This window comes from Propithecus coquereli, unplaced genomic scaffold, assembly GCF_000956105.1.
Source record: "Propithecus coquereli isolate 6110/MARCELLA unplaced genomic scaffold, Pcoq_1.0 Scaffold9, whole genome shotgun sequence".
Lineage (NCBI taxonomy): Eukaryota > Metazoa > Chordata > Mammalia > Primates > Indriidae > Propithecus > Propithecus coquereli.
The window spans coordinates 6,250,852-6,267,265 of record NW_012155284.1 but is presented as its reverse complement, the minus strand read 5'-3'; the positions used below and the strand labels follow the sequence as shown (position 1 = coordinate 6,267,265).

The 16,414-nt window shown below is 41.3% G+C and overlaps 1 protein-coding gene across 1 annotated transcript in view; it reads left to right on the top strand.

Annotated features, from left to right (window-relative positions):
• Positions 1-16,414, top strand: part of IQGAP2 (IQ motif containing GTPase activating protein 2) — a 290,113-nt gene that overhangs the window by 30,774 nt on the left and 242,925 nt on the right. The window contains exon 2 of the mRNA XM_012664485.1: positions 15,314-15,413. Within this exon, the coding sequence (XP_012519939.1) occupies positions 15,314-15,413 (100 nt within the window). The remainder of the gene's footprint in view (positions 1-15,313; positions 15,414-16,414) is intronic.

Genomic DNA, 16,414 nt, shown 5'->3' with positions numbered 1-16,414 from the left:
GATAAATAAATGACTTGCTCAAGGTGGTTCCTGCCAGATCTAGAACCTCTATCCCACGGCCTCCTGGGATACGGTTCTTTCATAGAGCATCATCAGTTCTATGTACTTCTTGAAGTACACAAAAAAATACAAATATACAAAATATAAGAAAGCAAACTTACATCTTTTCTGGAGTAGTTTAGCTGTAGTTTTGTTTCAAAAAGAGAATTAGAACAGAGAGGGATGCGTTTCTAACTTAAAACTCTCAGGTTCTGTGAAATTGGTTAAAGAGGCTCAATTTGATATAAGGTATGTCTGTATGTGGTGAGCCCTTTGGATAGCCCTAAATATATCATGGTGAGGTTTGAGCAGTCTGGTGTCTTTAGGACTCTCTTGTTGGTATCTGAGCAATAGGGTCTGTTACTGTGTCTGTGTGAGATGATTGGTGAATCCCACGTTCCTGGCGGTCTCACTTGCTGAGAAACAGCAGCATAAAGTGGTTAAGCGCCAGGTGAGGGAGCCGAATGCCAGTGTTTGCATCTCAGCTCTGCCACTTGCCAGTAGTGTGACTCTGGGCATGGATAATAATGGAAATGATGATAATAGGGCTGTTGTGAAGATTAAATGAGTTAATATTTACAAAGAATTTAAAACAGTACCTGGGATATAGATAGTGCTATTATAAAACCGTGGTGTTTTATGTACATAGACATATATGTCTAAGTCTATAAATAGACATAAAATTTACCATTGTAAACATTTTTAAGTGTATAGTTCTCTGGAATTAAGAACTTTTATTTTGTTGTGCAACCAACGCTAACTCCCTAGTCTCTCCTCTACCCAACCCGTGACAACTTCTATACTACTTTCTGTCTCTGAATTTGGGATTACTCTAGGTATCTCATAAGTGAAATCATACAGCATTTGTCTTTTTGTGAGTGGCTTATTTCCCTTAGAATAATGTCCTCAAGGTTCATCCATGTTGTAGCATGTGTCAGTATTTCCTTTGTAAGGATGAATAGTACTTCATTCTATGTATAGACCACGTTTTGCTTATCCATTTGTCTATGGTCTCTTGGGTTGCTTCCTCCTTTTGGCTATTGTGAATAATGCTCCTCTAAACATGGGTACAAATATCTGTTCAAGTCTCTGCTTTCACTTCCTTTGGATATAAATCCAGAAGTAGGATTGTTGGATCATATAGTAATTTTATACTTAATTTTTTTGGCAACTGCCATACTGTTTTCCACAGGGGCTGTATTATTTTACATTCCTACCAGCAGTACACAGGGTTCCAATTTTTTCACATCCACTCTAACACTTGTTTTCTTTTTATGTAAGCACTTTTTTCTCCACCTGGTTCTTAGTGTGCAGTGTAATAAGCATTTTTATAAATAAAAATATTGGAGGAATGTATTAAACAATAGTCTAATATTCAGTGTCTGTGTTGTTCCCTTAGTCTTTTTAAAGAGGGGTAATTAAAATATTTTGACTAGAGGAGATTTGGGAAACCTTCTGGTTAATTAATGTTTACCAGCAGAACTTGTACCAGAACCCTCATTCTGTGTTTCACCTAACTTCTCCCTGATCTAACCCTCCACCTCCCATGCACTCTACTTTTAAGGAGAAAGGCAGGTCATGAGTAATAAGCTCATGGCAAGAATTTATATAGAACCAAAGAACTTTTTGGTTTATGTCCAAGAGTGTGTAAAGAATGGGTCTCCTCAGTTTTTTCTACCAAATTGGGGTAAACCCACTCTCCAAGTGTATTGCAAAACTTGAATGAAGAACAGACTTTAGAGTATCCACCATAAAACAAGCCCATCTCTGAAAAAAGATGTGGGGGAAAAAAGGATGGAATGAGAAAGTTCTCATTCTTCTTTGACCCACATTTTTTCCTCTTGATATGCTTTTCTACTTTGTGAATATAGTTTCAGTGGGTGCCGACAGCACCAGTGCATTAAGAGGGTCACATATATTTTGCAAGAAGTTTTCAGAGAGCCTGGTGGGTCACAGCAGTTGGCAGCGATATGGGGCATAGCTGGATCTGTCAAGGACTGTTGGAATAAGCCGGTAGAGTGCCTTGAATAAGATGCTTCCCAGGAATGATGCCTCCCAGCTGGGTTCCCTGTGCTGCCTGCACATGTGCAGCCAAGCGTGAGCTAAGCTGGGGGTCGGTGCCTGGTTGGTTAAAGATGACACTGCTCATAGCCTGAGGCCTCCATGCTGTTAAGGCAGGTGCTGGTGGCATGCGGGCCCATGCGCAGCCCTGGGGTGCACCTGGCACGTATTCTCAGAATGCCGATTTTATTAAGTTCGGGGATGGGAACCCCTTACCTTTTATTTACTGAAATACAGATCAGTTGTGGATTAGAATTCAAAACGATGAGGGATTTTATGCTGATTGAGCTTTGAGCTGTGCCCCCAAGTACTCCTCTTCACCCCTTGATGTGATGTGGCCACTGAGAGTCAGACCACTGCAAGGCTGTGCTCACCACATGGTGGCTGTGACCTGCGACAAAAGGTTGAGCTGTCTCAAGTCTCTGTTTGACATCTGTAAAAATGGGAGTAATACCGATGTCATAGAGTTGTCGTGAGCTAAATGCCGTGCGGTGGAGAAGGGCTGGCGCTGGCTTTGGCTGTGGAAATGTGCGTGTTCAGGAGACAAAGCCTGACCAGCTGCTCCCCCGTAGCTCACCTGGCAAGGTTTCTGTATGCTGGAATTCACGGCCACCGTTCCTTTCTTGCTGGACCTCTTCTGTCTGCCCTTCATCTCCCCACAGATACCTCTAATTCCTCCTGACCTGGTATCAAGAGGGAAGGAAGGCTGGCTTGGGGGAGGGTCTGGAGTGGCCCGAGACCACTCCAGAGGAACCCACCTCCCAGGGCAGAAACCCATCTGGTGTGCGGCTCAAGGCCCCGCTCAAGTGGAGGCGTCAGGATGGCAGTGGATAGAGCACGAGGAGAGGAGACGGGGAAGGATTTTGAAGAGCAGATCTAGAGCTGTTCTCCGTCTTCACCTCCCATGGATGCAACTGTAAACATGTCCTGAGGAAAAGCAGGTCCGTGTGGACTATGAATTCAGGTGAACTGGCAAAATGAGCTTGGTTGAATGTTTAAATTATAATCATTATTATAATATCATCAGTGACTTAACAGTTGCTGCCCAGTGAACTGTATGTGGTTCTGTTGCAGTTATGTGTGTTATTAATTGTGCCAGGTTAACTGTGTTGAAAGCACTTCTATCATTAGAATGAACTTCTGCCCAGCTCCCTCATTTTGAGCTGTCACCTGGTCTTCTTGCTGTCATGTCACAACTTGTGCTCCTCTCATCTACACTGCATAGAAACAGCTGTACAATGTCCTGGGGGTTTCCCTGCTTCTCTCCTCAAGAAGCCCAGACTTTTGGGAGGGTGGGCCCTCTTAGGTGTTTCCGTAAAATGGAGACTTTTAAGGCAGAGAAGTGGGATGGAAGACGAACAAAAGTGCATGTTGATGTGTGTGTCATTTCTTCATTCCTGTCTCCACCAGATGTTTCCCCACCCAACTTCCTTTCTCTCCCCTTTTCCAAACCTGACTTCAAACTCTCTTCTGGCTCTGGTTAATCCCATCATTGAGTGATCTCTTCTCTCCTGATTGGCTTTCCTGTTCTTTGTACTGTAATTAGTTTGTACTTTTCCCAAAGGAACTTCTGTAACTTTTCTCTGCTGTTACATGTGTCTTCTCCTGTTGGATTGTAAACTGTTGAGGCACGGGGTTCTTCTCCGACCCTATCCCTTCTTTCTAATCCTGAAGTGCTCTGCAACTGTTCAGGCATTAGAGGCTCTGCCACATACCAAAAGGAACACATTCTGTTGTTGTGTTTACTGGTTTTAATTATAAGGCACTTGGAATGCAGTCGAGGACTCTGCATCTCCATAATTCTCTGCCAGCGTTTTGTACCTAGTGGACCATTAATAAGGATAAATTTCCATCCTTGCTTGGCTTCATCATTGTGGACACTTCTGCACAAATGCTGGCAGGGCTCTCGTGTGGAGTAGAAACAATGACTTAATTCTGAAACTGTATTCAGATCCTCTGAGGAACTAGTGGCTGATACACAGATGATTTGGCTATCTCCTGTGGTCTGCAGTAGACATATGGTGTGAGGGGATTTACTCACAGTACCGTGGTCCCGTCCCCAGCCAAGAAAGACATGCCTGGAGGGGATCAGTTATTTAAGTCTGAAGCAGAACAGCATGGATTATATTTAAGATGGTTGCTGACTTGGCTATTATGTAAAGTTCTTTGAGCTTTGGACTAAAGAATTGTAATATCTGAAAACCTTAGTGTCTTTCTTGTGTTTATAAGAACATCCACTGTTTTTCTAAACTTGGGACCATCTACTTTCTGAGAGCAGTGGTACTGTGTGTTAGAAATGAAAGCATGAGCCAAGACCAAAATGTTTTCAGCTTTGTTGCCCTTAGTGGGGTAAATTCTTTCCCATGAGAGAGCTGTTCTCGGTGTATTTTAGATGCTTTCCAAGTAGTTTACAAAATCATGGATTGTATACATTCTGTTCAGCCTGCAAACTCCATGCAAGCCTCACTCACTTTTGCCAACTCAACTCCCTTCCCACATTAGCCATTCCATTTTCTCCTACTGCTCCCTGTGGTGTTGACCTAAAAGAATAAAAACGTTTGCTCTGATGTAACAGGGTACCTCCAAAACACAAAGTTCAGTAAAAACTAAACAAAAGCAAAGAGGGGTTTTAAATACAAACCAGCTCTGTAACCTATTAGCTCTGGGACTTAGAGCAAAGCACTTAACCCATTTTGGTCTTAGTCAAGTGGAGGTAATAATGCTTGTCCGTCTGATGAGGGCTGTTACAGTCATATGAGAGAATTTATGTGATAGCACTTTATAAATATATATGACTTCTATGGAACCAAGGAACTCAAGTCCTGCTTGGTTTGGTCCAAGTCCTGCTGCTTGGTATTGGCACCACACGCAGTGTATGATTTCTCATACATCCGGTCTCCTACAAACCCTAAATGTGTGGACTGCTGCTGATTTTCATGTCCTACTTAAACCAAGGAAGCTTCTTGCTAATGAGAACTAGTTTAATCTGCTTTAGTCCAGAATGTAATCACATCGAAATGTATTCTTGATCCATGACTGTATTGTCAACATATTCCCATTTGCATAGTATGATCCCTTTGAGAGCTGAGTTTTTGGCACTATTTAAAAAATTGACTATCCTGAATCATGTGTTAATTCACACTCACTAACAAACAGCATATGTTTGCATTAATGGTACCCTTCTGTTCTACATCACAGCCTTTTAAATGAGTCTGTTATATTAAATTTCTCTCCATATGTAAGTTTTGATTTAAAGTCAGCTCCTTAGTATAATCCCTAGAACAGTGGAATGCTTCCATGTTTTGTCCCCTTAATGATACAAACTTGTCTCTATGTAAATTGTCACACTGGGGTGACTTTCTGGTACTGAGCCATGTGTGGTTTCCACCTCCACCTTCGAAGTCACAAAATGAGCTGGCTGCTGCTCGTTGGCTTCCTCCTCCTTCCCCCGTACCATGCTCCTCTTCTTCCTGTTCTTTCTGTTGCCAAATCCTGCCCATGCAAAGCATTACTATGTTTTTCCTACTTCTAATTTAGACTTGTAAGGTTTTATGTCATGTTGGTTCCTTGCAGCCTTCTCTTCACTCTCCAGGTTAGGTCCCGTTCCATTCATTCCCTTTCACTCACCTCTGACCCTACCTGTTCTCCCTCATTAGCTTGTCATACCCAAGCTATCCATTCAGGCACTTAGGCCTTCTAATAGAACATCATGGTGTTTGTCATCTTCTGATCACTTCCTTTCTGCTGCCTTTGAACTTCTGTAATTTTTTTTTTTTTTGCACACTAAGTCTGAATAAATATTCGTACATTTTGAGTGACTGTGGTCCTTTTCTAAAAGTTCAAATGGATCAGTTAGATGCCTGAAAGTCATCCTTCGAAATGAATCTGGCATGAAGGCTTATTCCTTATTATAGATTTTTTTTTCTGTAACTCAACCTTAAAACAAATTTAATTTTTTTTCTGATTTAGATATATTAAAGTAATACATGTCAATGGTATAGAGATTTGGAAAATGTATAAGAATCAAAAAAGATAAAAAACCCAGAGTCAGCCTTTTGGAAACAAATTCTGTTAACATTTGGTATTTTCTTCTAGGTTTTTTTTTCCCTCTTAATCATAATGTATTGTATAACATTACATAATTATTATAATTAAGAATATTTATAACTAAAATTGTAGGTTTTAAAATTTTATATAACTTTACATTAAATTTGTAGATGATAAAGGAGATGGGCATTAAAGCCACTGAATAAGGGGAAAATTGAGTATAATCATCTTTAGAAAAACCAGCTTATAAAATTATGTCTTTATTATAAAAATATCTATAGATTATTTACATTTTATAACTTATTTAATAATTGGTTATAATTTAATTATTAAATAAAAATGATTTTAAAAAGTTCTCATACAACAGCCTCACAAGGTAGGTAGCATTATTCCCATTTTACATATGAGAGAGCTGACTGTCTAGTTAACTAGTCCATGACTGAGCGTGCCACAATTACAGGCACACTTAACCCCCCCAAGCCACACCCACTTTCTGCTCAGCCACACCCCTTTTTATTAGGTGATCTTTGTTAGACAGAAATTCACCACCTTGGGGGAAAGGGGATAGAATGGAGGAGGATCCCTCGGATAAAAAATGTTAAATTTTCTCAATTGCATTCGTAGCGTTTGTTGATCATATGACTTTGCTTTGTTGATATGATGTATCATGTAAATAGCTTCATTTTTGTTTTGGTCTTGTTACAACCCTTGTGTTCCTGATAATAGTCTAATTTTGCAATACTGAATATTTTTTTCTTTGGGCCATATTTGAGATTTTTATATCTCTGGGAAATAAGCGTATACTTTCTCAAGATAGTAGCATTAATTTTATATGGTTTTCAGCAGGAGAAACAAACTCATATAAATCTATCTGCTGATTAGATATCAGTAACACCAGTGGTGTCACCCTCAGAGAAGCTTAATGGCTGTTGGGTCAGTCATCAAACATCTACATCAGGGAGGCAGTGGCACTGCAGTATAGTAGAAAGATCATGAACTTTTGGAATTGCTTGTTTTGAGTCCCAGTTCTTCCATTTAACTGTTTTTATGATCTGAGAGTTACCTAAGCCTAAAGTACCCATCTCTTTGAGTTTGTTTCCCATCAGAAAATTGGATATTCCTATCTTAAAGAGGGATGCAGGGACTAAGAGGTCATTTATGTAAAATATCTGATATAGTAAGATTTTTTCATTAAGTGTTGATCCTTTCTATTTATGTGTGAATCACAAAGACCTTACATTGATTAGAAAAATAAGATTTGTATACTGGAAAACATATATAGGAAAAACTCCTTGTAACCAAGAGGTTGTTTTGTTTTCTTACACTTACCTTTGGATCATTTGTGATTTATTTTTTTTCCTAACAAAAATTAGGCCAAGACTCACTATTCTATTGTCTTCTAAAGCTTCCAATTTGGAGAAATATCCTCTGATATTTTACTATTTTGAGTAGTTTTTGAGAGGAGAGGGACATGGGGTGTTAGCAATGACTCGCTACTTGGGAACAGCCCAGAGGACTGTTGTTATATAATTCCTGCAAAGTCTGTTTAACAGTTGTAAAATATCATTATTCCGATGGGGTGTTAAAATTTAGGTAAACATTTGACTCTTTAAAATATTCATTATTTTTAGAGAACAGGGAGAATCATTTTCGGGCTGGTTCTAAATAATTTGGAACATATTTGCACTGACCATCTTAAGCATAAAATGTTTATACCCAAATAAAGATGAATTGAGTTCATTTCCCTTCTTTTAGAAACAGAAGCTTATTCAGACTGAGGATTTATTTTAAAATTACTTTCTGTTGTTTGGAGGTGAAATCTTAAAATTGGCCTTGGAAACTTGACACTCCATTCTTCTTCACTGAAATCTGTGTGGGGCAGGCATGACAGAGTGTGTAGGAGCAAGCAGTGGGCAAATGGAATTTTCCTTGTGCCTACTTGGTAGCAAGAGGCGATTTGGTTCCCAAAATGCTTCTTGAAATTATAATTGTTTAAGATAATCCAAAATCTAGGAATCACTGCCTTTAATTCTTCTCACGAATTAAGCAAAGTTCTGGCTAGACCCCACGTTCCATCCCAGTCCTCAAACTGGCCCGTCTCTGTATATGGGCCTTAGCATTTTCACAGGCTGCTTTGAGTTTCTAGAGTGTGAAAAAAGAAGTTAGACATTCTTGTTCAAATTTGCACAGTGGACCAAAATGAAATTTCCTCTCAGGTGTGAGATTTAGAAATGAGGTCCAGGCTGGGCGTGGTGGGTCACACCTATAATCCTAGCACTCTGGGAGGCCGAGGCAGGAGGATTGCTTGAGCTCAGGAGTTTGAGGTTGCTGTGAGCCAGGCTGACACCATGGCACTCTAGCCCAGGTAATGGAGCTAGACTCTCTCTCTCAAAAAAAAAAAAAAAAAAAAAGAGGTTCAGTTCTAAAAAGGTGGCCTGGGTTTCAAGATCCAAGCTTGGTAGAAACAGTGCCTAGGTGCTCAATTAATGATACTCACATTCTTGGGAAATAAGTTTGGGGCCTTTTGTATGTAAGTGGGATTCAGGAACCCTCTTTCATGTGTAGATCCTAACACCATATACGTTTAAAGCGTATTTACAGAAAAGGATCAATTATTTTCATAAAGCCTGAACTGTTTCTCAGTTTTCCTGCATAATTATGACAAAGAAGCTTCTTAACTATTGTGGGCCTTAGTGACCTCACTGGAACAAAGAAGGAATTGGTAGCCAGTCAGGGACTTGAACCCTTGTTGATAAACTTGTAGTTTCGGTGTTTGTTGCCCTGAGAAATTCTCCCCCTAATGCTGACTTGAAGATTTAGGGCTTTGTCTTATTAAAGTAGGTAGCCACACAGTCCCTTACAGCCTTGTCCAACCTGATTGGCCTCTGAAGTTTTGTGTTTTTGATTTATAACCTTGGACAGTTCTTAGAAATGTGTGACGGGAGAAGTTCCAGGAATGATGGGGAGGGCAGGCTTTAAGGTTCACCTGCCCTTAGTATCTGGAGAATATGGCTGTGTTACTATCAGGGCAGTGGACTAGATAGGAGGAAGCTTGGAGGGATGAGGCATCTCTGCCTTCAAGCAAGAAGTTGAGCACACCTTTCGGCAGCCTTTACTGAGCACCTACTATTTCCTTGGCCCTTTGTAGGAATATAGAAATGGACAAGACTCAAGGCCCTATGCACAGTGTCTCTTAATTTTAGCGACTTGATGAAGCAGCCCATGTTTTTTATGTGGGAGGTGGTGATCTCTATTATTGTTTCCGATTCTTGAGAGTGCATGTTAATATGCATCGGGTTGCTAACATCTTCAGCCTCAGGTTTGCCTATTTTTCAAAAGAAAATTCAGTGTAGGGAAGTTTGATCATGTGGTCCTTTAAAGCTTAAGTAGTTGTGAAATACTTCAGGAAGCTGGTATGAAGCCAGAATATACCACAGGTCAGATTTACTGAGTGCATTGACTTACTTGAAATCTTGGACTTTGGGTTCTCTCGGCTTTAATATCCCATCCCCCTACCCGCACCCCAGTTTCAGTGTCTTAGAATCAGATCTCTTCCTTCTAGTGCATGCCTGGGGGTATAAATGCTGTCTCTGGTAACTGTTCTTTAAATTGTGAGAGTGAGGAGATATTCTTTTAGGTATTTTTTTTTTTTTTTGCAGGCAAAAGCAGTTTGCAACTTTTAGAAGATGGTTCAATACACAATTGAAACGAATTTTATACCTGAGGATAGTTAGGATTTCTTGTGGAAATTTTGAATAGCACATGTACTGAAAATGCTAAATTGTGGGCATATTTCTATGAATTGATGATCCCTATCGTATTCCTAGTCATCTGCTTTTCCTTAAAGAGTCACACCCTAAATAATACCATTTTATAAAACGGATTCCCAGCTCTGGTTTTGGTGACTCTCACAGACCCTTCAGTATACCCCCCTGCCCCCAATCTAAGCATCTTGTAATTATACCAAACTTTCAATTCTCTAACTATAATAAAACCTTCGTGAGAAACCTTATGAGTCATCCTTGTCACTTTGTGTTCAGTCCCTAGAACAGATTGGCACCATGCAGCCACTCACATATTTGTTGAACAAACAAATTTTATTACAAAGGATATGGTGGCCTTGGTGTTTCTGTATGCATAGGGAGCAGGTAGGGAGTGGGGAAATTAAACGGTGACCATGTCAACTCCTCATTGAATGAGGTAGGTTTCGGGCTGTTGTTACATTGGATTTTTGTTGGGAAGTGGACTCCTTAAGGTTCCTTCCATCTCTGATTTATATTTCAAAACCTTCTCTACTGACTCACTTTCATTCTGCTCCTTAAATCTCTGAATAAGCTCTGTCATTAATTTCCCTAGAAATTTTTTAGCCAATGTCAACTGAAGCTACAAATGGCATTTTGTGAGTTACTAAAACATCAGAGAGCTGTGTTCTTTACAATGTCTTTGTGTTTCTTGGGGTTCAAGGCAGCAGATAAAGATGAACTTTAGAGGAGATCACAGTTAATTAAGTTACTTTAAAAGGAATTTTGAAGCCACTTAAATGACCTCCTTGGGTTTGGCAGTGACAGGTACCTTCCTGGGCTCACTTATTAATGGATTTAGCAGCAGGAGGCACTGGGCAAAGAATAAGGATTGCGAATTTACCCCATTCCCTCCACCCCCCTTGCACCTACCATCATCCGATGAATGTTACTTCCATATGTGCACATAAGTGTTGATCAATTAATACCAATTTAGTGGTGAGTACAGTGGTGCTTGTTTTTCCATTCTTGTGATACTTCGCTTCGAAAAATGGGCTCCAGCTCCATCCAGGATAATACGAGAGATATTAATTCACCATCATTTTTTATGGCTGAGTAGTACTTCATGGTATACATATACCTCATTTTATTAATCTACTCATGTACTGATGGGCACTTGGGTTGTTTCCACATCTTTGCAGTTGTGAATTGTGCTACTATAAACATTTGAGTGCAGGTGTCTTTATTATAGAATGTCTTTTTTTCCTTTGGATGTGTGCTGAAGGATGGACACTCTTGTAGCTCTGACTCGAGCAGTGCAAAGGCAATATATGTAACCAAGTGTTTTTCCCCCTGTAACAACCTGAAATTAAAAAATAAATTAAAAAAATAATAATAAATGTTCAACTGTAGAAAGCAAAAAAAAAAAAAGACCATGACACTGAAAGACCTTAGTTCCAGCCCTGGCTCTGCCATTAATCCAGCAAATAACCATGGGCCTTCCCTTTCACTTGCTTGACTTTGGTTTCCTCATTTGTAAAAAAGAGCTAGTGCCTATCTCTCAGGGTGATTGAGAACCACACAATAACTATGGAAAAATGCTTTATAGGTGGTAAAGTCATATCTTAAATGAATTATTTTATTAACTCCATGATGGATCTTTAAATGGCAGGGTTATTATCCTTGTCACTGGTTCTTATCGAAGTCATTACTTAGTAAATATTGAGTAATGCAGAAATATTTGCAGGCAGCCTCTGTGGCCCAGAAGGATCTTTTGCTATTAAGACTTTCTCACACTCCCGACCTTGAATTATACTCTGACAATAGGTCATGAAAGGTGTTCTCTACCACTGATTGAAGTAAAGTGAGCCTGAAGTGTGTGGGCCAGGTGTGTGGAAGGTCACAAGTGAGGGATGTGCACGAAGAAGCCCCCTGAGGGCAAATATTTTGTGTTTGTTTTGTTCTCTATCTACCTCTGGTGCTTTGACTCATGCCTGGCACATACAACCTATGAATTGAGCATAGTTGAGTGAAGTCTATGGAATTGTACTATATTTGCTCCATTAATAACCGCACTGTTATTTTATTCAGTGTAATAGGCAAAATTACCCCACATAGATATTTTGAAACCCTTTCATTAGCATTTTCTGATAAGAGATTTTATTTGTTCAAATATTTTAATGAAGCATGCCACCCATGCAGGGAACTGTGATGCACCACGAGGACCCAATTAAGTCCTCTAGGAGTTTACTGTTAACCAAGGCAGTGTAGAAGGTGTCAGGAGAGAGGGTATTTTGAGTGGGGACCATCAGGAAGACTTTGGGAAGGAGGGGACCCTTGGGTCGAGCCTTGAAGATAGATAGGATCCCATTAGCCAAGGTCAATACGTTGCAATTGCAGTTTAAAACCTTGTGGATGCAGTGTTTTAGTTCATGCATTAAATAAAACCTTTTACTTGGATAGGGCGATGGCAGAGTTTGGGAGCCTCTCAGTGGCTCTCCTGGGCGGGTGGACTCCTGTGTGGTTTGTGGATGCAGGTGGAGGGAGAGGCCAGGGGCCAGGTGGGCCTCCTCCTCGGTGGGCTTTCTGAGGCTGGAAGAGTTTGGCAGCCAGGAAGGGAGGCAGGGAGGGCACTGCCTTCTGAGCGTGAGCCCGGCGTCCACACTTATGAGTAGGGGGTGGTAGAACGAACCTGTGGGCTCCCACAAGGAGTTTTATTTTGGTTTCAAGCTTTAGTGTGCCTGATAGTACTATAAAATGAAAATACCCTGTCAGAAATGAGAAATAGTCTTTAAACTGAAATTAAAATAAGAAATCGGACGTGATGGGCCACCTGGGGAGGAACTGTTCAGAACAGTGGAGATGGAGGATTAGGTGATGGGATGTGGCAGTGCCAGGTCTCCTAAGATAACCCAGGGTAAGAAAATCATGGTTTTCAAAGTCTGTTCATTCTAGGATAGTGGTTAGCTCGCTTAGAAGGATTCACTGGAAGGTACTTCTTCAGCACGTGTGGAATGCCGTCTGTGTGCAAGGAGCCCTGACAGACGCGAGGGAGGTGTGGAGAGGAATCAAAGCAGTCTCCTCCTCTGAGGACTCCCCGGTTTGGAGAGGGAGACAGACTGCTGGACAGTGGGCGGCTTTTCTCGTGAGTGATGTAATAATGTGAACTCAGGTGCTGAGGAGAGTGGATAGGTTCAGACTCGCAGATCCATGGAATTTCGCTTGAGAAGATGTCAAAGGTGTCAAACGTAGAAGGTAGGAGAATGGCTTTCCAGACGGGGGAGCAGAGGCGCTGAACATCAAAGGGAGTGGTGTGGTCTAGAAGTGGTGGCTGAAGTGCAGGCTTCGTGGAGGGGAGGAGACGGACAGTGTTCTAGGACTCCGTTCTGTAAGAAACGGGGAGGCGTCAGAGGTTTTGAGAGGGGGAATGACATCAGCCAGACCCTGTGTTAGAAAGATGCTTCTGGTGCCAGTGGGGAGGATGGGTGGAGGAGGGTGCTGGGTGAGCCACGGGACCTGTTTCAAGAGCTTTGTGGGGAGAGACCTGGAAGGCCTGGGCTCTCGCGGTGGAGATGCGGAGCAAGATTGAGAGCGCCTGTCTGTGCTTTTCTGAAACATGAGAGCTCTTTTAAAGTTTATTTTGGATTGAGTTTATTAAAAAAAAGAAGATGCTTTTGACAAATGTCAATCTTTGTTGAGCTCTCTTGGTATCATTGGTCTGGGATGAGGTCTCCCTGTTTAAGGAATGGAGCCACGATGGAAAATTGGGAGGGGTAAAAAGGGGGGCATTGGGGACATTTGCAGAAACTCCTGCCCCTTTGGGCACTACTTTTGTTACATTCCAGCCCGCCCTGGTGCCCTTCCGTATCTCACCTCTCTCCTCCTCCCCTTCTGCTGGTTCCCTTTCTTCCTCATCCATAAACAGAGACATTTCCCAAAGTTCTTCCACGCTTTTCTTGTTTTCTCCATTTTGTCCAAATCATTCTGGGCCTAATGTTTCTGCTCTTCACTTGAGCAAATGACCTCTCAGTCTGTTTGTTCAACTGTAAAGTGGGGAAAATTACCCACTTCATAGAGTCATGAGGCTTAAATTCGAGGATGCAGAGAAAGCCCTTTGCCAAAGGCCGTGAAACAAAGAAAGGGCTCAATAAACAAGCATCTAGTATATGCTTCTGTGCTTATGGTATTTTGCCGTCTTTTATATTGATGTAAGTTTAATCTCCCTTTTCTTCTGAGTTCTTTGAAGGCTTAGTATTGTTTTTAGATCTTAAGTATTTAGCATTGTACTTGCTTCAGTAAGAGTTCAAAATTTGGCTTTAATTCCTTGTGTCTGCCAGGGTGATCATTTTGACTTCTCCTCAGCAGGGCATAGGGTTAGCATGGCTTTCTTTAGAGATGAACGGGTGACCTTCACATCCTTATTTCTTCTGCTTGTGACCAGGGGGTCCCATTTCTGAGATGGCTGACTGGAGCTGGGAGCTTGGAAACAAAACAGCCACATCCCTGTTGCATGCATGTGTACACATGCACACATTGTCCTCATTAGATGAGTAATTAGTTTTATGGCTACCAAAATTAAAGCTCAGGATTGAGGAGGGAAAAGGAGTCCTTTTTATGAGAAAAGAGTGTTGTTATGTAAATAATGAAGAGTTGGCTGATGTGACAGTTCCCATGGTTGCCTGGATGCTGTTGAGGCTGTGGGCAGAGGAAGTGCCGTCAGGAAATGGTGAGGCGGTGTTCTCTACAGAAAAGCAAGGCTAAGTGTTGAAATCGATAAGTAGGCTTGATTTGGAATAAAGAGTGTGGGCTCAAACTCTACTCACTTGCTGTCTTCATTGCTTTTTCCTTTCAGATACCCATTGACCAGAAAGGTTAGCCTTGTAAAGGCCAAGAAATAGGTGAGGGAGACATTTTATAGACTTTGGCATCCCTAAAATAGGATTGATTGGTCTTTTGGGTTGGATATAAGGCCTCGATTCCCTCAAGGATTGGAAAATGATGATGAGTACTTGTAGATTCTTTGTTCAATACCAGGATTTGTGGGATGCTACTGGTGGCATTGCCTCCAAGCTCAGCCACTGGACCAATTCTGCAGTCTTGCAGACTAAAACTGTTGCTGTTAGACAATGCTCTAATTGATTTGAGGCCGTCCAAATCCTATGGCATCATGTGCATGAAATTTGATTACTATTCTCATTCTATTAATAATTTCAATCCGTACTTCAGTATTTTTTTTTTTTTTAGAAATAATAGAATATTGTAAAATCCAAAGACAAATCTCTCTCTATGCTTGATGTTTCAGTACAGCTGTCTTTGAGTGTTCAGTGTTGAGCTGCGTATGAGTTTTTTTTCTAGTTGATTGTCTCAGGTGTTTATTTAATGAAGACTGCCTTTATAAGTCATGTGTTGTTATCCTCTATTTCTAGCTATCGTGGACGATGAAAGGCTCTCTGCAGAGGAGATGGATGAGAGGAGGCGGCAGAATATCGCTTACGAATATTTGTGCCACTTGGAGGAAGCCAAAAGGTAAGATCCAGACTTAGTCTATTTGTGCACCTTCTCTTGGAAATCAGCTTTGGGATACGGATGTGGGATTTGATGTGCAGAAGGTACCTGAATGGGCCAGCAATTCTAAAGAGTTGTTGGAGTTGGGGATGGCCAGGGAGAGACTTGCCTGCAATCAGCGAATAAGGTTTAGCCAAAGCTCCTATGCCTGGAGGCCAGTGGGCTGGGGTGACGCCTCCACACTGTGCTCCACTCTTCAGCCGCAGCCAGACGCACACCATGCTCACCCCTGCACATGCTACATACTTCTAGCAACGCACTCCAGTCTTGTCGGTAGCAGGCTAATGGGAGAGGAACCTGTTTTTTGCAAATGGTCAGGCAGAATTGAGAAAAAGTTGTTACCACAGCCGTTCCCCTTCCTCAGAGCCTCCCAGGAAATCACTGGGCAAATTGCAGATAATTTTGAATTCTTCATCTCATTGGCTTGGATGTGGAGGAGCAGCAGTGACCTAAATCAACTTCCTTTCTCCCCAGAGCTTCCTCAGATCTTTTACCCAGCCCTCACCCAGCAGGACGATAGCATGTCAGACTAAAGTCCATTGGTCACTAAGCAGGAGGGTAGGTTTATGGCAGCAATTCTCCTCTTTAACCCATGGGTGTGGGACCACTTAGGATATGCTGTCTCTAAAATCACATGGACTCTTTTAGGCTTTTTAGATTAAAGGAATATTGGGTTCTCCCAGGAGAAAGTGAAGATAAAGAGTCCTAAGTACAGATACTTTCTTTATGAGAGGAATCAAGAGAAACTTTGTCCTTTGTTAGGTGCATACTAGTGATCATATATCGTGAGTTATTTTGATTTAATGCTTTGTGCTCTGACTGAGCAACATGTTGTTCATGGACAGATGATGTTCCATCTCTCTCATCTGTATAGAAAAATAAGTAGTCAAGTTGTCGTTGGTGTTCATTATCTCTGATCTATCTACAGAGCTAGAATGACATTTTTTTTTTTTTTTTTTTTT